Source organism: Cucurbita moschata, unplaced genomic scaffold, assembly GCF_002738365.1.
Source record: "Cucurbita moschata cultivar Rifu unplaced genomic scaffold, Cmos_1.0 Cmo_Scf00008, whole genome shotgun sequence".
Taxonomy (NCBI): Eukaryota; Viridiplantae; Streptophyta; class Magnoliopsida; order Cucurbitales; family Cucurbitaceae; genus Cucurbita; species Cucurbita moschata.
The window spans coordinates 3130891-3153765 of NW_019268524.1; the positions used below are offsets into that span (position 1 = coordinate 3130891).

Here is a 22875-nt window from a genome sequence, read left to right on the forward strand (position 1 = left end):
GGGGGGGGGGGGGTTGCAGTTGCAACAGTCAACTATTAAATCCTTATCCTTTTTAGCACCACCTGCAGGAGTCTCCTTCCTGCAATTTTGACATCGCCACCACCTGAATTGCGGAATATGAAAAGGTGGAAGCAAGGATAGTGTCTCTTCAGACTCATATTCACCATCTAAATCAAATGGCCAGCCTTTTTTCCAATCTTTCTCACGCATTTGAGATGCATATCCACTATACAAAAGACAATTGATGAGGAAAAGTGACAATGGATGTTGAGAACATATTTTGAGGAAATTAATTTGACATAGTACGACAAAAGACTGGATTTACAGGAAATTGAACCTTCACTTCATCGAGGTCTTTTCTTAACCTAAACTCTTAGCTCTGAGATATTTAGTCTGTTTGATATTCATGTTGGAAGAACATTCTAAACTAGGTGAGCTCAAATGCTGATTTCATCTTCCACATTAGTCGTTTAGATAGCAATTTAAAAAGGCAAGTATGTGATGTATGGCACACCAAAAAGTAAAGAGAAGTTCCATTTAGTTGCTATGCATAGCATTATCATTGAAATTTCCAAATTGAATAACAGTTGAAAGAAAGTAGAAACATTTTGATTTGTGTATGGACAATAACAATTGCATGAAAACCAAGATGTGGAAATGATTCATTTGTGTGTATAAGTGCACTAGGAGACATGAGCATGAATATTTCAACGAGACGTGCATGAACCAAGCTCTAGTTAACACAGTCTCAGTTTTCAATCAACCAATACAACTTAATTAAAAAAGGAACACAACAACATGTTTAAACTTGATATAATGTAAAGTCATACCGTATGGAGAAATGATCACAATTTCCAGCACCAGGTTTATCAATACAACTGGAAAGGTCTATAAATAAAGAGTCAATCTCAATGAATGGGACTGTAGTCCTCAAAACGATACTAGAATCACTCTTCTGATGATGCTCCTCGTCCATTAGAACACTGAAGGTTAGCTACGGTTTATAGCTGTAAAATGGCCAATTCGTGATCATATACCGAATAGCGAGCCAATTAGATCATCAAATGGTGAAAGTATAATAAAATGATAGGCATCAAATTGATGTGTATCAAAAGAAATAAGATCTAGAGCTTCAACCAAACAAGTTCATCATCCTTCAATCGATCATCATGTGTACTTATTTCTCACATAAAATAACAGTTTCAATCAATGAAGAAGTATGAATAATTCCAGAGAAACGACTTTGGCAAACATTAACCCGAAGACACATAAAATAATGATCACAAGCAACTTATTACTACATATTACTCGAGGATAATGAACATTAAACCCTAATTTATTATAAATAACAAGCAAGGATGTCTACGAGGCATAATTTCACCAATTACAAACAATAAACTACATAATTAACCAGCTCTACTCATATATAATTCAAAGAAAAGCATTAGTCAGTACAACAGTACGAAAAGCATTGTCTAGGGTTTACGGAGATCAATTACCTGAAAATAGCGGAGGAACAGTAGACGACATAAACAAAATGGATTTTACAAAGCCATCTAAAATAATTATCATCTGAAAATCCTAACCACTGGAGAGAGCGAATTGGTCCGCTGATAAATATTTAGGGTTTTTATTCAGCTCAGAAATTCGAGACAGACAAACAGTTGACGCAGTGACACATCAAATAACCGAAAGTAACACATAAAATGCCGGAAACATAGCGAATTCACTCTCGAAAAATCAGCCAGAAAAGAAAACGAAAAGAATAAAGAAAACCAGAACCGAATATCACAAGCTAATTAGGGAAAATGAGGTAAGAAAATCGAAAAAAAACAGCTCAAAACAAGCTGAAAAAAAACCTGAAGGCATAAAAAGGAAAGAAATCGAAAGATTTTCCATAGAAGAAGATGATACAAAAAATTAAATGGAGTCGAAAACGCACCTAAGTTCAGCCAACTGATAATTGGAACGACGCGGAATGAACTGGACAGCGATTCTTCACGGCCAGTCGAGGCAACAGCACTGATAGAGAGAGCATTTAGAGACGAAGACGAGTAGCCAAGCTGTGAGATGAGATTCGAAGCTGATGGAGCAGAATTTGAGTGCGAAGTTTCGAAAAACCCTAGAGAGAGAAACGGAGGTTTCGATACTTGGAGAGAGAGAGAGAGAGAGAGAGAGAGAGAGAGAGAGAGAGAGGTAAATAGAAAGAGAAAGAGAAAGAGAAAGAGAGAGAGATCTATAGATAGTGGAGTGGGTATTTTTTTTTCCTTTTTTTTTTTTTTTGATTTAATAATCTTTTTGAATCCTTGAAAGTTTGGATGTGCGTATTAAAATCATCCATGCCCATGCCATCCACATTCCACATGGACATAACATCCACGACCTATTTATACAGAGAGAGAGAGAGAGAGAGCTCCAGGAGGTAATTATAGACCGACACGTGGCGGTATCATGTAGATTGGATCATAGGGCATATCAGCATTTGGGCGTGAATAAACCGAAAGCGAAGCCCTAGCCAGTTTTTCATTTAAATAATAATAATATTAAGTTAAAAAACATAAAACACCATTTTTACCACGCGTAACTTACACGCTCGCTTACTTGATGTGCCTGTCGTGTCATGAAAGGCAAAAGATGCCTCTCCACTTAAACGCATTTTAATTGGTGCGTACATGACACGCTACCTGCCTTTCGACCTCGACTAGGACTAGGACTACTCCCTCCTCCCAAACCCTAAATTTTTCCAAACCACTCTCCTCGTTTTTTTTTTTTTTTTTTTTTTTAATTCATACATTATTTTCCTTTTATTTTTACAATTTATTTTATTTAAAAGGCCTAAATACAATTAAATATTATAACTTAAATTTTTTTTTCCTAGTCGTGGTTAATTATTGATAATTTAATTTAAATTGTAATAATTATGAATTATAAACAAATCTAGTATAAAATTCCCATTTATTGACTAATTTTTTATGTTTTAATCCAAAGAAAAAAAAACATTTTAATTGTTTGGGGTTTGAAAAAGAAAGTAATTAAATATTTTGTGAAAGTTTACTATTTTGATAAAACATGGTGAAAGTGATGGAAACTGGTTGTTAAAATTGAAATTAATTATTGGGATATATATTTATATATATATATATATAATTATTTATTTATGTATAGGGGACAATAAAAAAGTGGGAAGAAAACCTAAAAAGGTGAAATGTCGTGTTGCCATGAATTGGCTGTGTGTATTGATTCCGCTATATATTTGCATGGGCCACTGAATCAGTTGGAGATCCTGTTTAAAATCTCTTCATAATTAAATGCCAAACCCACCTCAAACCACAACATATTGACCCACCACTCTTACCCTCCCAAAAAAATATAAATAAAAAATTTAATCTAACGTACATGAATGAACTACGAACACATCCAAATGAGAACAATTAAGAGGATAAGATAATTAAGAAAAAACTTAAAATAATTGAAATTTAATATCTATACCAATAGAGTACGGCTTACTCTTCAGTGTCTCAATCATAGAAATTTCAAAATTACACTGGACGACCTCTTGGAATTTTTTCGTGAGTACAAAGTACGCTGAAAATGCTCATGTTGATTGATAGTTTTCACTGTTAGAAGCAAAATATAAGTAAGTACGGTGGCTTGTCGCAGTGGATGCAAGAAAATGTTGAGGCATACAAGTGTGAATATGAATTTCTCGACATTTATAAATATATTATGGTTTAATATCAAAATTGTAAAATAAAAACTTTGGATTTTTAGGTTACTTATTTTAAATTTATATATATATATATATTAAAACAATAATAATAAAACTATGTTTGTTTGTAACCAGCAAAATTAAATTTATAAATATTATCCGAAAAATAAATAACAAAATACTTAGAGAACTATGCGAATATTAAATAAGTAATATATTTAAACATAATAATTATATAAAGTTAAATTAATTATTTTCTATATGGTAATGTTTCCTTGGAAGAAGAAAAAATTGTTGAAATAATATTTATATGATGTCCTTAATCTGCAGTGTTACCGACATAATGACTATGCTATAAAAATTAAATCACATATTAATGTTATTTACAGTAATTATTCAACTAATTAATTAAAAGGAACCAGATATTCCCACGTAATGTCTGGCTCGTTGGCGCCAAACCGCCGATTGTTGTCCGTCCGATCCCATTGGCGCCAAAGTGGAGCTCATATCACCGTTCGATGAAGTTAACCTAAAACCCATTTGCATCAGACGGTTTGTAGCCGCTGATCTCCGATTCACGCGAGGTTTAATTTCACCCGTCCGATCATTCTCATAGAGAGAGAGAGAGAGAGAGAGATGGGTGGAGTTTTGTTCAGTCCGCACTGATCTGAATTGCAGTACGCGGAATTCAATTTCAAATGCACCGACAGAGGAAGCGCGCTTTGCAATCTCCGCCGATTTCGCTCCGCCTTACAAGTTTTTGATTCTGGAGCTACAAGCTCTACTCTATCTTCACAAGTTTCTTCGTGTTCGTACAGATTTCCATTGTTGTGTTACGATTAGCTCTCAGGGCGATTCTGATGGCTTATCTTCACCACAGGTACTTTTTAACGTTTTCGATCTTTGATTTTTCTTCTAGTACTGGATTTCTGATGTTAAGATTGATTGTTTGGACAATGATTCTTTGATTTTTGCCATTCTGATATTAATCAGTGTACCAAACTGGAGTGATTTCCAATTTTTTTCCCCAAACTTGCAAGTAAATCGCATAACGACGAATTAGGGTAGTTTTAACAGAGCGGTAGGTAGTCACGATCTTGTTTCCAGATGCACTCTAGAACGGAATTCTCAAACAACATATCACATCCGTCGTATAATCATTTGTGATCCGATTTGGAGGCACAAGAACCACATTGGCATTTTCGGCCACACAATGATTGAGGCTTCAATTGCTTTGATCGGTTGTCGGTTGTAGCGCAATCGCTAGAACAGTCGTAAAGTTGCGGTCCTTTCATCAATTTCCCACCCTGGCATAAGATTCTTGATGCTGCCGTTGCATGCGGGATGGGTTTTTCCTCTAATAATTTGCTTCTCTTTATTATCGTTTTTGCAGTTTATCGTGCCATCAGTATATTTTCATTTTCGTTTCGAGTTTAGTATTCAAATTTTTGGGTAAAAAGTGTTTCTATGAACTTCCACTCTAGCTCTTAATAAATAATTTGTCAAACTTTTTTTTAAAGAATTTAATAGAAATTATATATATATAAAAGGTTGTGACCCACCCGTCAACACAGATAAGGGGCAACCCTCAAGTGGCGCACCGACCACATAAGAGCCAAAATTGAGGACTATCATTATGCGACCGAGTGGAACGATGCATCATCCAATACACTAAAAGTGTGCATTGAAGATAAGTTGAGGTATACGCAAAGTTGGAGAGAAGAAGGTGACACAAGTGTCGAAGACAAGCTCAAAGAGGATTGGGTAGGGCCCCGAACCATAACCCAGTGTGTATATGTGTATATATATGTATATATATATATATATTTGTCAAGAATTTATTAAACAAAAAGATATTGAAAGTTCATGACTTCTATAAAAAAAAATATATATATATTTTAAAGATCATTTAACACGATTTTTTTTTTTTTTTTTTTTTGTCCAACAATTATTATCTTTTAAGCTTTGTTGGTATGAAAACTTATTTTATTTTATTTTTTTTCTTGTAACTAGATGCTACATGGATTTTCTTTTAGGCAGTAGAATTTAATATTGTGTTTATATTTGGAGTACTAATCAATTTATGTTTGTCATCACAGCTGGGCGGGTTCCCATATTTAGAACATTATATATGGTGTACAACAAGAACAAAGTAAATTAGGTCGAATGAAAGCGCCAAAGCAGTAGGTATGTTTCGCTTCTCCCTAGTTCCTATTATTTGGCTCTCAAATCCATGGGAAAAAAATAAAAGCTACCAAATGGTCAAGGTGGTGGTAAAATTTTGGCCTTTTTTGTTTGCAGCTTTCTCCATGATTATGAGCCAACTTCCGTTAAAAGAATTAGATTTTTCCAATTGAAATAGTGTAATAGCTCAAGCCTAAACTCACAGGTATCATATATTATTAATTTTGACGGTTACGTATCATCGTCAACCTTTAATTTTAAAACGCGTCAGCTTGTTAGAGATTTCCACACCTTTATAAAGAATATTTCATTCTTTCCTATAGCTGATATGAGATGTCATGCTACAAATTTAGCTACAAATTTAGAAATAGTTCAAGCAACGGAACCTTTGCTTTTCATATTGGATTCTTGAGGTTAAGCCTCTTGTCCCTCCTGTTCATTGACTTCACAACCCCTCCCCTTCCCCCCAAAAAAAAAAAGAAAAAGAAAAAGAAAGATCGAACTAATAAATGAAAGAGAGAAACGAAGATAATACAATTTTTAAAAGGCTCATTGTGTTTTGGACACGTTCTCTAGAGAAAACTATGACTGGCCCAAGGAAGGTTTGTCCTCTTCTTCTTCTTTTCAGTAATAATAATATCATCCCTCAAAAGTTCATGATATCAGAACTCAGAATCTGTACTGCCCTTTGAGTAAAATTATCGTACTGTAAAACATCTGTGAAGTAATGCTTTTAATGTGGCCAAGAAGGACTACCCCATTTGTGCCTTATTTAGAACACCACTGATTATAGCATCGTGATCAAAGACCTAATTCAAACACCCAAAACTGTGTATTCTTTGAGGATCATTCTGAAAGCCCCAGTTGAGTTTGAGTAATTAAAAATTGTGTAGGACCTATACCATAACCAGACCAAACGGTGCTTTTAATGCCCACTGCCTCAAGGAGTTCCTATGCAGAGCCATCTGTTCTCTCTCCCCTGCATATGCAACAACCCAAAGGTCTATGTTGGCAACAAGACGATACCAAAATATTTTACTCCTTAAAGGGTACTTGCACTATAGTTCCTCGACAATGCGAGATGGAAGCCAAGTATGCAATTCCTTAAAAAACTTGTTATTTATTTGTTTAATATAATAAAAATGTTTTCTTTTTCGTTGCATGTCGGCCACTTTAATCAAATTCCCTTGTTCTATGTGTCACAAGAGATACCCAAGTCAAGATTCCTCTTTCCAAGCTTATATTTCAATTAAGTAAAGTTTAGATTTAAAATAAGATGCCCATAAGAGCTGATGGAAGCCGGCATGATAAAGTATTCGATATTATATTTATATCCAGCCAAGACGGTCGTCGGCGGCGTTGGGCGAGTGCCTGTTGACCGTGAAATTGTGTGCAACCATATTATATCCATAAGAAATGGGAACCATTCGCCGATATTGCGGCAAATCTGCGTCGGATATTTGGACTCACGAGACGACAATGAGGGCGTGGACCGGATTGGATCGCGTCCACTGCAATGCCCAGCTATAATTATTGTAATAATGCCACGTGCTACTCTGTCCTTCGCTCACGTGCCTAAGCCATGGAACCGACGACTTTCCGATGCCATTAAATTTCTCGTACCGCGACGCTGCCAGGAGAAGCTGTCGAAATCGAAAATAATCAAATGGAAGAAGCTCTTGTTGACGCCGACAAGTTTGGGGCCGAATTCCTTCGAGTTCTGCGTCATCGACGATCTGGAGAAGGTGCGAAATTGAATTTTCTCTGTTCTCTGTTTTAGTTACCTTGAGAATTTTGATGACTGATCTGGGTGGCTTCAGTTTTGAGTGTTGAGTGTTTTGTTTTAGAAATTCTTGCTTGATTTGAATGGTCGTCGTCTATTTGCTTTGCTGAAGCCATTTTTCTTAAGTTTTACCTCTTTTCAACGATGTTTCGCCTTTTCGTGAGAATTAGCAAGTTTTCATTCGGAGATCAACAGTAAAGTTCATTTCGAGCTAGTAGTAGTTTTGACTCAAAAGTAGGAATAGATTCTGAGCTGATAGGTACTTGTATCGTTTTCTGTTTTCTGTTTTTTAATGTTAAGTCAATGAACACACTACTTATAGTTTTGTTGCTTTAATTACTCTTCAAAAGAATTTTCAAAAAAACCAAATCAATCTTGGGAACAGAAAAAAAGTAGTTTTTAAAAGCTTGATTTTGAACTCATGATGTCTGCTAATTTAATTTCTCAGTTCCGCTGAATGTGAAGCTTTCAAAGCCTATCCAGGATCCTCTGATTCAGGAGGCCAACCCACCAGCCTTGAGTAAGGTCGAAGTAGTATTGTTTGTTCGTTTTTTCATTTTTATTTAAGTAGTCGCCAACCCTATGTTGATCTATTTTACCTGTTTAAAGGCAATGGAATCTTGTCCGAAGGAAGATATTAGCAATTTGAAGGACTTGCTTCATGAGGAAAATCTTCATCTGGCTACAGAGGCAAGCTATGTTCTTATACTTTTCGCGTTAACTTATACATGGGACACGAACTTTTCAACAATGCCAAATTTCAGTAATATATCTATTAGAAAAGAACAATTTCTTGATGTTTTAGTCCCTATATAATGTGTTCTCATTTTCTTTAATTATTTTTTTGAGAAAAAAAGAACAATGAAGTTATTCACTAATCATTTATAGGAAGGGGAGCAAGGGCAGTTGCCTATATTGATTATAAGCATGAAGGATAGCAAACAGCAAAAGAAACCTGCGATTGTTTTTCTGCACAGTACGAACAAGTGCAAAGAGTGGTTGAGACCATTGCTTGAGGTAGTGGCTTCTTTTGCTCCTGCCTTTTGTTGTTAGGACCTAGGTGTTAAAACTAGATAATACAACATATTCTTTCTTCTTTCAGGCTTATGCATCGAGGGGATACGTAGCCATTGCCATTGATTCTCGTTACCACGGTGAAAGGGCCAAGAACAAAACCACCTACCGCGATGTATGTCATTATACCAGCTCGTCTGCCTTTTATCTACGAGTTTTCTAGAACTCAAAAATATGTACGCTACCTAAATAGCTTATCACCCATTGGTGAAACTGTGACACAAGGTCTTAATGTTGCCCAGGATTAGTATATAATTTTATTAAATCTGGCTGCCTAGAATTGTAGTTTTGGAAGAGATTCATTTTCTCTTGATTGAGAATACTATACCTCTGCTTTTGAGATTGTCAATCACTCCTGATATTTTAATGTGGCATTTTAGCTCTTATCTAATCCCTACAGCAAAGTGCTTTTCTCTTTTGCAAAGTTAAATTCTAATCTGATGTCTCAATCTGGTTCAGGCTCTTGTATCTTCATGGAAAAGAGGTGATACCATGCCGTTCATATTTGACACGGTAGCTTCTCACTTCATTTGGTAGCTGAATTGTTAGAGACTATGAATGAAAATTTGCTGCAAGTTAACCACGTATTAGGATAAAAACTAATTGAGGGACTTGGGTTTACAAAGAGCTAATAGATAATACTACTTGCAGGTATGGGACTTGATCAAATTGGCAGATTACCTGACAAAAAGGGAGGACATTGACCCATGTAGAATAGGAATTACCGGCGAATCTCTTGGAGGTCAGTCAAAAGTAAAGTAACAACCAAGGACATGCCTTTCTTTTGTTGTATAAGACTTACTTCTTCTCATTTTCATTGCAGGAATGCATGCATGGTTTGCTGCTGCTGCCGACACTCGCTATGCCGTGGTTGTCCCCATAATTGGCGTGCAGGTAGTTAACCCAAATGATAACACTTTGGATCTTGCGTTAGTACATTCCTGCTTTGAAAGGAGGATAGGGAGAACAGCTGATATTTTGTGATATGACTGCAGTGTTTTCGATGGGCCATAGATAATGATAAGTGGCAGGCACGAGTTGAGAGTATAAAACCTGTTTTCGAGGGTAAGGTGAATGGTAATTGATAATTTTAAAAATGAATAACTTTCATGACCAGTCTCTGCATCTTGTCTGCAGAAGCAAGAATTGAATTAGGCATGAATGAGATCAACAAAGAAGTCGTGACCAAGGTTTGTTGTCTCAAGTTCCCGGTTAAATAACTTCCGATCTATAGTGTGCTTCCTTTTGAACAATTTATGAATTATGGTCAATCCAAGCCTATTTCTCTATGCTGCTTATTTACTAACGATGTTGTTAGAATGTTTACTTACCATATCTTTCAATAACCAGCTTTTTGTTAGATTATGCACATTTGAAGTTGGAATTCCATAATTATTTCTTGCTATTTTGTTCAGGTCTGGAATAGGATTGCTCCTGGTTTAGATTCTAAATTTGACTCGATTTATGCAGTTCCAGCTGTTGCACCACGTCCTTTGTTGTTGTTAAATGGTAACGTTCATTTCCTGCCTATACTATATGAATGATTATAATCGCAAGCCAATGTCAAATTTAGAGAAATTAGAAGATTTGACTATGCAGTTTGAACCAAAAAAATCCTTGAAGTCTTATTTGATAAAATAATCGTTTAGTTTTTTATTTTTGGTTTTTGAAAACTAAGCTTCTTTTAACATAAGTTTCTTTTAAAATAATCGTTCACTCCTAAGTTTCTTTCTTTGTTATCTATTTTTAACGAACGTCTTTAAAAAAAACTTTTAAAAACTTAAATATTGTAAAAAAAAAAAATGGTGAGAAAACAAGTTTAACTTTATAAAACCAAAAAGTTATCAAAAGGCAGTAATTTGTAAGCATCTAGGAGCCCTGAAATCATGTCAGTGAACTGAAGATGGTTGTCTCCTTAAAGATAATGAACTCAGCTGTAAAATATGCAGGTCTCTTACTTTTAGAGAAATTAACACAGGGTCACCTGCAAGTTCAAGATTGCATATTTTTCCCCCAGCTCGGGGTGTTTTTAATTTTAAAATTGAATTAGATCTCTGTAGCCTGTTCAAATAAAGTTAATGTGCATTTGAATTTGGAAAATAATAGGTGCAGATGACCCTCGATGTCCAATTGCCGGTTTGGATACAACTGTAACAAGAACACAGACAGTTTATCAGAACTTTGGTTGTCCAGAAAATTTTAAGGTATGTGTACTTTTAAAGGAGAAGTCTTTTATTTTTCATAGGATTCCTAACAGGGTGGTTTTTTTTATTTTATCTATGGCTTTATAATATTTATGTTGTACAGTTCATCGCACAACCTGGGATTGGCCACGCAATGACACCAGAGATGGTGAAAGAAGCTAGCGATTGGTTTGACAGGTTTTTAGGGCAGAGTATCTAAGAGTTGTGGCTGTTCTCGTCATTGATCCCTGTGGATATCTGATCTTGAGATGCATTGGTGAAGATAATATTCCCATCAGTTCTAATGGAAAGTTACTTCACTTTGGTAGTAAACAAGTTCCATACTTTTCATGCTCTAGTTGAATGGTCAAAACTCTCGAATGACAGTTTGAGTTGTAATAGAAAATATATCTCTAAAAGTGGTTTAATGATTTTTCTTCTGAAACAGAGGTTTGATCATTATATTAGTGAAGTTATAAGGCGCCTTCGAACATTCCTGCCATACAAGTAGCTTTGTATTTCATGAAAAAATGAACCCTTTTCACACTCGTGTCACGTGGAAATACTGCAGAAGAAAAAATCGTAAAAGAATCAATAGAAACAAATCTACTATTAGGAAAAGCAAGAAATTCCCATTGAAATTCCTATTGAAATAGGATCCACAAGGAAAAGCACTCGTTGATTATTAGGGGCATCTGGGGAAAAGCAAAGAAAAGCAAAGCACCTGTCATCGGGTTCAGAATATGGTTTCAAATTAAGTTCCAAATTAGTACTGCATTAGGGACATCTCAAAGGCATCCGGATCATTGGGTCGGAATATGGCTTTCAAATTAAGTTCCAAATTAGCGCTGCTGTCAAAAGGAGTGACGGTGCCGTACGCAAAAAGAAAAACTCGAAATATAGCTTTCAAATTAAGTTCCAAATTAGTGCTGCTGTCAAGGGGAGTAACGGTGCCGCACGCAAAAAGGAAAACTCACAAAGGAAGAGACTCACAGAATTAAATAAATTTTTTTGTATATTTTCGTTAATCTATGAACAAGATCTATATACACATAGACCCATGGATCCACACATATAGACAAGAAAAGAATCAATAATCCGAACACCATATGACATTTATTACCGATAACATAACGTACTTATACAGCCCAAACATAAATCAAAGAAAGCCCAGTGGTCCAAAATATACAGTGGACGTCACAACCCTACGGCAGGTAATGAGAAAAGGAACTACTTCGAAAAGATTCGAAGGAAGTGGATTCGTTTTTCACCTGCTAGCAGCAGCCGCAAGAGTGGGTTTCCTGGGCTTAAACTTTGACATGTCAACAAGATCACCAAACAGATTATCCTCAGGCTTAGAATGCTTAATGGGAGGCACATTAGAGGAAGTTGAAACCTGGTAGGACGAATTTCTCATGCCATTATCATCTTTAATGGATAGCCCATACACCCGCTGCGTCAGATACTGTGTCCCCTGTGGCTGTGGCTGTGGCTGTGGCTGGATGAGGCCATAGCCATGAAATTGGTTGCCAAGCATTTGCAAGGGATACAGAGCTGTCATCTGTCCTGTCTGCTGTGGTAGCATGGTTCCATAAGGCCCTCCATGGAAGGTGTGAGGGGCCAAGTCGAGCTGGCCATTATGTGCTGAAATCTGGCTGCCTACAATTGGCTGGACGTACACACCTACAAATTGGTCGTTTCCCATTGGTGGAGGTCCCTGTGGATACAGACCATTCTGCACATGCGTGAAAACAACTTGAGTTACCTTCATTGAATAGGGATGCTCACCAGCCATCGAACCATTATCATCCCCAGGCTGAGCCTCCCATGGTGGCGGCGGAAATGACGGGTTGTTTAGAGAACCTGACCAACCCACCCAAACAGTGAGATTTGTTCGTTAGATTTTCATGCATTTTAAGATCACAATGGTATGATATTTGTTTTAACCATTATAAGCTAGGAATCACGGACCTCACAATAGTATGATATTGTCCACTTTTTAAGAATAAGTTCTCGTGACTTTACTTTCGACTTCCCCAAAATGCCTCATGCCAAAGATGTATTCATTACTTATAAACATACGATCATTCTCTAAATTAGCTAACGTGGGACTCCCTCCCAACAATCCTCAACACTATATGGTGCATGGTATGTTATAATGTTATAATGCAATACACTTAAACATGTTTAAAAATTGTATAGAATTTTGCTTAAATGACTGCAATCAACTCCAAAGCATGATATATATGTCTAGCAAGTGCATATACGAACCATTATATGGAGCAAGTGGCAGGGGTTGTTGCTGTCTATTCATGGAGGGACCAGGACCAGAAGCATTTGTGTATAGTGACTGCTTCCAATGAGAGGATCCGGGGGTTTGGACAGTTCCATTGAGCTGGTGCAGTCCACCCTGCGGGGACTGAAAATTCTGGTGCTGATGGAAGTTTGAGACCGAAGCATCGCTTTGGTCAAAGAGGACGAGAGCGGTCTGCTCAGATAAAGTAGTTGGCTGCTGTTTGGTCAAAGGAACAAGAGCCAGTGAAGTGTTTGCCCCTGGAGAAATGTAGTCATCACCACTCAGTAGGTCTAATTTGGGATCGAACTTAGCTGGAGAAGCTGGACCATCAGTAGCAGGAGGTGCACGGACCGACTCATTTACCGTTTGTGTGCCTGAGACAGTAGTATTCGAGATCGAGCTGCAGTACATTCATTGGTACACACAAGTCAACAAATGCCAGATATAAGCACCCTGAAGCTTTCAACATATTCCTATATTCTAAGGTTAGCACAGTAGTCTCTAGCCAGCAAGCTTAATAATTCAGAAATTTCAGCGATCTTCAGCAAAAACAAGACATAAACACAATCAAAGAGCATTGCGAAGAAATCAAAGAATACCTCTCAGGTTGTGGGTTGTTGTTATCACCGGTGTTACGAAGAGGCAAACGAGCATCACGACGTGCTTCAACCAATTGAGGCTTGGGTTTCTCTTTCTGAACAGAAGTTTCTGAAGCAATGGCTTCATGCTTGGAAAGTACACGTCGTAAATCGTCATTAAGTGACAATCCTTGGCAGAGCAATGATTCATCCCTGAAATTAGAATGTACTGGTATTATATGGTCTATACATATTGAAAGGGAACACATAATTTTTCAAGGGAGGATCTATATCACCAAAAACGAAGGGAATTTTCATATTTTTCTTTCACCTATGGCTTCATTGATATTAACTTCTCTCAACTTTCACCATCTAAGACAAAACATTTTCATGACAAGCACACATCCAATACATAACCACACCAACCTCCTGGTTCCACTATATGCATATGTTGACAACAAATATTGAAACAAATTAAAAATTAAAAGTCTTACGACGTTGAATTCACAAGGTGAGTGACCCTGTGCTTGTAATTACGGCATTGTTCTACCAAGTCAACGACGACATCCTGCTTAATGCCCTGCAACATGAAGTGTAACGCATATCAAATTGGTAGTAAGAAGGAATTCAAATGCATAAAAAGTTGAAAAATAAGGGAATCATTTTATTACGACATTAATCTAACCTTTTCTCTAATCAATAACTTACCTCCTTGTTTCCTGGTTCTAATGTATTTAGAATCTCAGCAAGCACATCCACCACTCCCCTTGCAAGTTGGATCTCGGTCAAGCTGAACAAGAAATTTCAAGTCTCACAAAATCACGAGAAAATGTCAAAAGAATGAAGTAAATTGTAAGAGCTTAAGCCTACCGCTAGCAGATATTGTTCTTTTTTAGTTTTTCCTTTCAGGCTTCCCCTCAAAGTTTTTAAAACGCATATACTGGGGAGAGGTTTTCACACCCTTATAAAGAATGCTTCATTCCACTCTCCAACCGACGTGGGATCTTACATAAACTATCACATCAAACACACGGATAATGGTGGAATTACAAGTTTCTCCTACGTGTTAATTGGTACAGTGAACTATCCACTCAGATGTCAAATAAATGAAGACTAGCAGATCATCAATCCTCCGTTCAAACTCATAGAAAGCAGTGCCACTTGAGCAAGAAAACTCTACGTGTAGAAGGGAATTACCAGCCCTTTCTTACACACTATTTTTTCAATACACCTTCAAGCTGTTGTACTCATACTTATGTAAGAAAAATGAAAGTAGGGGGAGGGGGGAATTTGTAAGAGGAAGTGAGGGAATTATAGTTTAAAGCTGAGAGTTCAAGGGGGAGCTTGTGTAAGTAACTATCACAAAGTAGCTAAACAGAAGGGAGGGAAGTGAACAAGAACATTCAATAGTCTGTAGTGGAGTCCATTCAAACATAAAAGCTATCAAAAGTGTACCTTAAGGTTGAAAATTTAACATGTGCAGAGGATCCTGGAGCATCTGGCTGATAATGAGGATTGTGCAGATTCTGACCATACGGTCCCGCTTGTCTTTGCGGAGGTGTGAGTACAGGCGATGACATCTCTGATTTCTGGGGGAAAACTGCCCCAGCACGCTGAAAGGAACCAATTTTTCAATCAGAATCCATTGTTTAACAATGAAATTTGCATCTCCAAGGACTAGCAGTTAACAAGATGCAGCACAATATCATACCAATAGTTCTTGATAAGCAACATAGTATTGTGCATATCGTCCGGTTGGTCCTCCCATAGCCTCTTGCCAGCTATCTATCAGGAGTAATATCTTCTCTTTGACACGAAAGTCAGGCTACACCATGCATCATAGGCATCATAAAACCGAGCTGAATGTTTTTTTTTTTCCCCTAAAGAGGAACAAGTAATGAAGAATCCTATCTTACCTTCTTCTTTACGATCTTTACCATCTCACGAGGAATTCCCTTCTCGGCCACATACGCATGACCAATGTCCCCACAATTCTTGATGATGGTCTCCAAGAGCTACGACATAGATACCCAAGACAGCTTGTGAGCAAGTTAAATAGTGCCAAGATCATGTCAGCTTATGATAGGGATGCTCGCAACTTACTACTAGGACAAGAAGCTGAACTTTGGGGTTCTTACTTCCAAGGCGCTTCTTTATTCCTTTAAAAACATCTTTTGCTTTCCTGGTAGCATCATCAGACGAAGTTGTTCATACGAAACGAAAATGAAAAGAATACTGCTTCATACACAAATTCACTAACCACAAAGCATCAATAAGCATGTTCCAAGAGATGATTGAATGTGTCTCATTATAAAAGGCAAAAAGAATAGACCACATCAGTCAAGGCACCAAACATACAATCTTTTCTCAAATCTTAGTGCTCCAGAAGCCTTCTAATTCAATACAAATGTTGAACGATGCAACCAAAATAATCATCGAGAAAATATTTGCAAAAATGTCAATGAATTAATTGGATGACATGAAAAGGCTTGAGTTATTTCAAGCGGTTACTTCTAGTAAGTAAACTGAACGGAAGAAAGGCTCTTCAAGTGTAAGAGCCCAAGCCCACCGCTAGCAGATATTGTCCTCTTTGGGCTTTTCCTTTCGAGTTCCCTCTCAAGATTTTTAAAACGCTTAGGCTAGGGAGAGGTTTCCACACCCTTATAAAGAACGATTCGTTTTCCTCCCCAACCGGTGTGGAATCTCACAATCCATCTCCCTTCAACGAGTGGAGGGGGACGAGTGCCAGCGAGGATACTGGGTCCCGAAGGGGGTGGATTGTGAGATCCCACGTCGGTTGGGGAGGAGAACGAAACATTTTTTACAAGGATGTGGAAACCTTTCACTAGGATACGCGTTTTAAAAATCTTGAGGGAAAGCTCGAAAGGGAAAGCCCAAAAAGGATAATATGTACTGTCGGTGGACTTCGACGATGGTTACACATAGTACCCACCGATGTGGGAGCTTCTTCCATCAAGAGAAGCTTTCACTTGGCAGCATATTCAAGAAAACTTCACAAACTCGTAAGAACATCATCCAATTCAAATCGAAAGTGAAAAAAATTGTTGCATAGTCGCCGTTCCCTTCCCCCTTTACCTACTTAATTATAAAGTCAAAATTCAAAACAGAGTATACGCTCTCGGTCAGCCCCCTGCATAAGCAAGCTTGATCATCGGTTACTTATTTATCATGAATTCAGCCAAGGGTCTTATGGGCAGCAATAAAACAAACGAAAGAACGAAAGATCAAACGAAAATTAGGGGGACGAAAACAATTTTCGTTTCAACCAATACCCAAGTTACCACCACAGCAAACAAACTTCTAAAGCAGCCTGCAATTAAATTCTATAGCCAAACACTGAATCCTTCAAAACCATTAACATGCGTGAAAAGGATACAAAACGAACAACCAAGAAAAACTAAAAACAGAGGAGAGGGGAAGTGCAATCGAGTAAGTAAATCGAGGCCTACCCAGGATCTCTCTCGATCATATCACAAATCTCCAAGTTCACGGCCCAGTCTGGGCCGATCAGCTTATTGCTAGTGGCGCGTTCGACCACGGGATTCACCATCGCAACGAATACCCCAAAACGATCACTCGAAAAGCGATAAATCGTGAAGTTCCAAAACTGTTGAACTAGTGCAGTAGTATCGTATCGGTCTCGTCGGTCAATCGAAGTCTGAACTCTCGCTCTTGCTCCGATTATTGTCGATCACCTGGGTCTGCTGATTCATACAACGCCGACTAATCAACTGCTACTTGGCATTTTTGTTTATAACGGCTCGAGCAGTTCGCCCTGCTTTGGTCACCCGCCACCGTTTTTATAATCTCTACATTTAAAAAATAAAATAAAATAATATTTTTAATTGGATTTATAAAACATTTCAGATTAAATAATGTGTTTTCCATTTTTTCTTTGAATGTTTCAATTTCGACTTAAAATTTTCAATTTTCTCCAATGAAATTTAAAATATTTGATTAGATTATTAATTTTTGCTAATTTACTCACTAATTTTAATTAAAAAATAATAATATGAAAAATATATATAAATGGACTAATTTTAATAATACTCAAATTATGTAAAAATTAATTATTGAATTGCATTACAAATAACTAATAACCTTTTTTTAAAAATAAAAAATCATACTAAACTTTTTAAAATTTAAGATTAAGATCGTAACTTTTATCGTGAAAAATTAATATTAATAAATTTTAGAAAAATAACCGTTATTTTAGTAAACACAAATATTAAGAAGAAAAATGAAAATGAATTTAGAGTCTAATAGTGAACGTTGACATTTCCTTCTAAAATTAATAATTATAATATTTTGAGTTTTAAAAATGGTATAAGATCAAGTGGACGATATTAATTAATTAAATCAATGTACATTTTTCATGCTTATTAACGTGTCACACTTGGTTTGATCTATGCATTTGATATTTGAAAATTCAAAAAAAAAAATTAAAGTTATATAACAATAATTATGTCATTGTTTAAGGAGAAAAATAATCCATGCCACGTAGATTATTGACAGGTATGTCTTTAAAGTTGAAATGACATTATTATTTGGGGTGGTTACAAATACACTAAAATAGCAATAAAATTAAAATTAAAATTAAAATTAATAACCCATTTAACGCATTTAAAAATACAATAAATAAATAATCGCTAATAACCGTATTACTTTAGTTGCACTATATATTTTAAAAAACATTTTGTCAATCATTTTAAAATAATTTTTAGACCATTTATTACTCAAGATTTGTTTTAAAAATAGGTTTGAAACTAATTCATTTATTAGAATATTTTTATGGTTTAATTTTTAAAATAAGATTTTTTTTATTATTATTATTAAAAGAAAAGTTATTCTAAATATACTTTTTAAGAGTATTTATTAAAACACTTCCTAAAATTTTCACAGTTTGGATATCACTCGTGAAACTGTTATCCTTATTCCCGTCCACATATACATTGCTTGTACTAGCATTAGATGTTCCAAATGCATTTTTTAGTGTCTCATTAAATTATGAGACAGAGATGATAGGTTGACCTGAGTTATTTATATGGAATTGGTATTCGAACGGTTGGAGGACCGAATTTCATGTCTTCGATAATAAGATCTACAATCGCTCGAGCCAACGGACCTTCTCTTCCTGTGGAGCAAAACCAAAACATTCTTAATTTGTCAGATAAAAACAAGCTTCCATGCTTTCATGTTCTTGTTCTATAATAAGAACACTCATCCCCACCATCAGAAATATTACAATGGTGCCTTTCTTAGATCACCATACGGTTGCGGTGGGAAGAAAACTACGTGTGTTCCTATTTCATGTCATGGTATCGTCATTCTACAAAACTAATCTTAGAATCGGTTTAGAACGACTTTCTAAGTGCTTACAAAAACATTCTCCATGTTTGTTTGAATTGAAGTACTTTGAATGGAATTTTAAACATGTTAGAAGAAATTCATCCAGCCAATCACAACATGATTCAGAACTACAAAAACATCTTATTTATGAATTAAGGATTATAGAGGGTACTTACCATCACCAATAATCTGCTCATCCCACTGCAGTACAGGGGAAACAAGAACTCCACTCCCAATAAGCACCATTTCCTCTGCCTTCTTGCCTTCCTCCATGGTTAAATTTTCAAATCTTATACCCCGAAGCCTACCCTCTTTCACCAGCCGCTCAGCGAGAGTTATGATTCTCTTAGCTGTGCAGCCGCTTAAAATTTTGTCAAAGTGAGGCATCAGAAACTCCTTATCCTTTGTAATGAAACCAACGTTCATACTAGGCCCTTCAGCAATGAACCCCTCACTATCCAACCAAATGGCTGTATAAGCACCCTTTTCTTCTGCTTCCATATTTGAAAGAACATTTGGAAGGTAATTTACACTCTTCATAGTTGCAAATTGAGGTGGTTTCATTGGGATTGATGAAGTTATGACTTTGATGCCTTTTGGAGGAGATGGCGGCTTACCTTGAATTACAATTGCATAAAGAGCTGGCTGATGCAACCCAGAAGTAGATAGTAGAAAATTTCCAGGTCCTGCAGAGAGCCAATATCGAAGCTGTCCATTCCTACACTTAGAAGCACTGGCAGTTCTTATGAGTATATTTTTAATCTTCTCTCGATCATATGAAACTGGGAGGTTGATTTTTGCCATGGATGCTGATCTTAAAATGCGGTCGAGGTGCTGGTCCAACTCATAGAGATGCCTGAGATGTCAAAACCATTTTATACAGTAACTCAACACTGACAAAATCATGAAATGAAAGTATGCATTTCCTACTTCCATTGAAGAAAAATATGTATCAATTTAGTTATGAATTCAAATGTTCATAAGAGCCTGTCAATTTACAGTGCTAATTATGCAGGTCTCGGGAAATCGATATCAGATTCATAATTGTAACAGCCCAAATCCACCATTAGCATATATTGTCCTCTTTAGGCTTTCCCTTTCGGGTTTCCCCTCAAAGGCTTTAAAACAGGTCTACTAGGAAAAAGTTTCCACACCCTTACAAAGGGTGTTTCGTTCTCCTATTGACCAACGTGGAATTGTGGGATTTCACAATAATCTTGGTGAAACTGTATGAAATTCTCACATACCCATCCACTATGGCAGCAGTATCAAAAACGCCATGTCCCCGATGAACCATGTGGTCATCAATTGGAATTACCATAACAGCTGGATCTGTCGTAATTCCCCCAACAACGCTGGAATACATTGCAAGGAATTGTGGCTGGTTTTCTTGATTCTCTCGGCTTGCCCTTAATCTTTCAAGCACCTTCAATAAACACATGGATCGAAATAACAATCAGTAAAGCTATACAATTATCACCTTCCACGCATAGAACACTAAAATTTGTAGTATATTTCAACACACAAACAGATTACAATACACAACAAGAGTTGACCTGTGAACTACCAAGCACTGGAGCATCAGAAATACGATCAACGGTATCTGCGACAAGACGAGCAGTTGCTTTGATTATTCAGAGTTCAGATCGAACGGATAGAGAAAATTGAAAAAAAGTTAGGATCGCAAAAGCCTGAACAGTATCGTAAACAACCAGCTCATGAAAAGAGAATCAGGATCGCAAAAGCCCGAACAGTGTCGTAAAACAACCAGATTATGAAAAGCGAGTCAACTATTAAACAGTTTCAAACAAACTTGCTTAGATAAACAAGGCTCCAGTGGAACCAATTATCAAACATTCTCGCGACGAATTTGAAAAAAAAAACTAACCAGCAATTGAACACCTAATTCTGAATCTTCTAAAAGACAACTGCCGAGAATTGCAGGATTTGTCGAGCGGCCTTTGAGAATGGGCAGTGAGTTCTGCACCGCTGATCGGTGACTGAGGAATGGGTTTGAGAAGAAACTGCAGAGAATTCATCGGAGATTAATGTTCAGGATAATTTGAGAAAATGTTTTGTTCAATTGCTGAATACCTGACCGGCCTCCTGTATTTTATACATAATGTTTCAACTTTTAACTTGAACAATTAACCTTTTTTTTTAATTATAATTTCAAGAATGTTCCAAATAATGCAATTTTAAATTTAAATATTATATATTTATAATAATAATAATAATAAATTCAAGAAAAAATGTAACGCTCAAACTTATCCAAACTTACCCCTGACATATATGGTCCTATTTGCTTTTATTCTTTTTGGATTTTCTCCATAGATTTAAAAATACTATCTTATTATGGAGAGATTTTTATCTTTACAAAGAATGAGTTTCGTTCACCTCTCCAACCGACATGACGTCCTCGTTGGCACACCACATGGTATATGGCTATGATAGCATGTAACGCTCCAGATCCACCGCTAGCAGATATTGTTCTTTTTGGGCTTTCTCGATATTTTCCGAGCTTCCTCGTTGGCACACCACATGGTATATGGCTATGATACCATGTACCGCTCCAGATCCTCCGCTCCAGATCCACCGCTAGCAGATATTGTCCTTTTTGAGCTTTTTCGATCTTTTTCGAGCTTCTTCTCAAGGCTTTAAAACGCGTCTACTAGGTAAAGGTTTCCACTGTTCGATGATGAAAGTCCCACGTTGGCTACGGGAATTGAACCCGCGCATGGTGGATTCACAATCCACTGCCTTGATCCACTTGGCTACATCCGTCCCCCTGGGTTTTCATGAGCGTTGGCAGGTCCTAGAGTGCCTGTCAAGGGCTCCCACGCATACCCCGGGGTGATCATCACCACCTGCACCTCACTCACATCTCGGCACAGTGGAACGTGTAACCCGCCTGCAGTCTCATTCAACTACATTTGTGATCATGGGTTTATAAACAAAGAATACTCTCTCCATTAGAACGAGACATTTTGGTGAAGCCCAAAGCAAAACCATGAGAACTTATGCTCAAAAGAGTCGTGTTCATCTATCATCCACATCCTTATAAATGGTGGAGCGTGCTCCTTTGAAGACGTGTCTACAATGTTCTCGCTGACACACTGCTCGATATCTGACTCTAATACTATTCCTAATAGTCTAGGTCCACCGTTAACAAATATTATTTTCCTTAAGCAAGAAGGAAAGACAAAATGAAAAAAAAAAATATATATTTATATTCATGAAATCACATGGATGCAAATAGATAACAATAATCCATAAAGCATAAATATCTAATAATTTAAAAAACTTAGTTTTAATCAATAAAGCAATTACACGTGTTTACTTATAAATTTTCGAATAATTTAACTTTCTAGAAAATTAAATTCATAACGCTTTAATTTCCTATTTTATAAAATTATATAAAGTCACGTGAATTTATGCTTTATATTTTATATAAAGTCACGTGAATTTATGCTTTATATTGATTTTGATTTATACTTTGAAAGAATCTAATCATTTTTATGCTTATGGTGGGATTTATGAAACTCATGGGAACCTAGGGTTTATCTTATACCCTCTTAATTTATTTTTATTTGTAAAAAATAAATACAATTAATTTAATCCATATTACTTTACCAAAAAAAAAAAAAAAAAAAAAAAAAAAAAAAAAAAAAAAAAAAAAAAAAAAAAAAAAAAAAAAA

The 22875-nt window shown here is 36.4% G+C and overlaps 4 protein-coding genes and 1 long non-coding RNA gene across 8 annotated transcripts in view; 2 read left to right on the top strand and 3 right to left on the bottom strand.

Moving 5' to 3' along the window:
* Nucleotides 1–2202, bottom strand: part of LOC111446630 (protein EMBRYONIC FLOWER 1-like) — an 8454-nt gene extending 6252 nt beyond the window's left edge. For both annotated transcript variants that reach the window (XM_023085519.1, XM_023085518.1), the window contains exons 1-3: nt 1943–2202; nt 831–1007; nt 63–226 (exon numbers count right to left, since the gene is read on the bottom strand). In XM_023085519.1, coding sequence (XP_022941287.1) covers nt 63–226; nt 831–976 — 310 coding nt within the window. In that variant the 5' untranslated portion in view covers nt 977–1007; nt 1943–2202. The remainder of the gene's footprint in view (nt 1–62; nt 227–830; nt 1008–1942) is intronic.
* Nucleotides 2203–4220: 2018 nt separating this feature from the next.
* Nucleotides 4221–6116, top strand: LOC111446638. Its single transcript, XR_002711122.1, has 4 exons — nt 4221–4589; nt 5260–5473; nt 5809–5896; nt 6011–6116. It is a non-coding gene; the product is annotated as an uncharacterized LOC111446638 (long non-coding RNA).
* Nucleotides 6117–7171: 1055 nt separating this feature from the next.
* On the top strand, nt 7172–11481 carry LOC111446637 (putative esterase YitV). 2 transcript variants are annotated; one of them, XM_023085528.1, is made up of 13 exons: nt 7172–7638; nt 8125–8201; nt 8286–8366; nt 8565–8693; nt 8779–8865; nt 9210–9263; nt 9402–9492; nt 9574–9644; nt 9746–9815; nt 9888–9940; nt 10166–10259; nt 10857–10954; nt 11058–11481. In XM_023085528.1, exons 1-13 carry the CDS (start codon nt 7560–7562, stop codon nt 11151–11153), a joined length of 1080 nt encoding a protein of 359 aa, XP_022941296.1. In that variant the 5' UTR covers nt 7172–7559; the 3' UTR covers nt 11154–11481. The 2 variants fall into 2 exon arrangements, with proteins under 2 accessions (XP_022941296.1, XP_022941297.1); XM_023085529.1 differs by lacking the exon at nt 7172–7638 and having other exon boundaries at nt 8128–8196.
* Nucleotides 11482–12027: 546 nt separating this feature from the next.
* Nucleotides 12028–17596, bottom strand: LOC111445946 (TOM1-like protein 9). 2 transcript variants are annotated; one of them, XM_023084509.1, is made up of 10 exons: nt 17278–17596; nt 15911–15989; nt 15724–15822; nt 15519–15632; nt 15263–15420; nt 14516–14597; nt 14302–14387; nt 13829–13957; nt 13205–13629; nt 12028–12796 (listed from the first exon to the last, which is right to left on the bottom strand). In XM_023084509.1, exons 1-10 carry the CDS (start codon nt 17376–17378, stop codon nt 12201–12203), a joined length of 1869 nt encoding a protein of 622 aa, XP_022940277.1. In that variant the 5' UTR covers nt 17379–17596; the 3' UTR covers nt 12028–12200. The 2 variants fall into 2 exon arrangements, with proteins under 2 accessions (XP_022940277.1, XP_022940276.1); XM_023084508.1 differs by having other exon boundaries at nt 13829–14020; nt 17278–17595.
* A 1116-nt stretch (nt 17597–18712) lies between these two features.
* On the bottom strand, nt 18713–21289 carry LOC111445949 (D-amino-acid transaminase, chloroplastic). Its single transcript, XM_023084513.1, has 5 exons — nt 21066–21289; nt 20734–20780; nt 20425–20603; nt 19354–20033; nt 18713–18962 (listed from the first exon to the last, which is right to left on the bottom strand). The coding sequence occupies exons 1-5, from the start codon at nt 21214–21216 to the stop codon at nt 18865–18867; spliced, it is 1155 nt and encodes a 384-aa protein (XP_022940281.1). The 5' UTR covers nt 21217–21289; the 3' UTR covers nt 18713–18864.
* Nucleotides 21290–22875: the final 1586 nt, after the last annotated feature.

Bases quoted from the DNA above. Each gene is read 5' to 3' on its own strand.
- LOC111446637 (XM_023085528.1), top strand. From the start codon at position 7,560: ATGGAAGAAGCTCTTGTTGACGCCGACAAGTTTGGGGCCGAATTCCTT. The intron at 8,367-8,564 runs GCAAGCTATGTT...AATCATTTATAG, and splicing joins ATCTTCATCTGGCTACAGAG to GAAGGGGAGCAAGGGCAGTT. The intron at 10,955-11,057 runs GTATGTGTACTT...TATGTTGTACAG, and splicing joins GTTGTCCAGAAAATTTTAAG to TTCATCGCACAACCTGGGAT.
- LOC111445946 (XM_023084508.1), bottom strand. From the start codon at position 17,378: ATGGTGAATCCCGTGGTCGAACGCGCCACTAGCAATAAGCTGATCGGC. The intron at 15,633-15,723 runs GTAAGATAGGAT...TGCATGGTGTAG, and splicing joins TAAAGATCGTAAAGAAGAAG to CCTGACTTTCGTGTCAAAGA. The intron at 14,388-14,515 runs GTAAGTTATTGA...TTCATGTTGCAG, and splicing joins TAGAACCAGGAAACAAGGAG to GGCATTAAGCAGGATGTCGT.
- LOC111445949 (XM_023084513.1), bottom strand. From the start codon at position 21,216: ATGAATTCTCTGCAGTTTCTTCTCAAACCCATTCCTCAGTCACCGATC. The intron at 20,781-21,065 runs GTTAGTTTTTTT...GTCTTGTCGCAG, and splicing joins AATTAGGTGTTCAATTGCTG to ATACCGTTGATCGTATTTCT. The intron at 18,963-19,353 runs GTAAGTACCCTC...TTTGCTCCACAG, and splicing joins TGAGCAGATTATTGGTGATG to GAAGAGAAGGTCCGTTGGCT.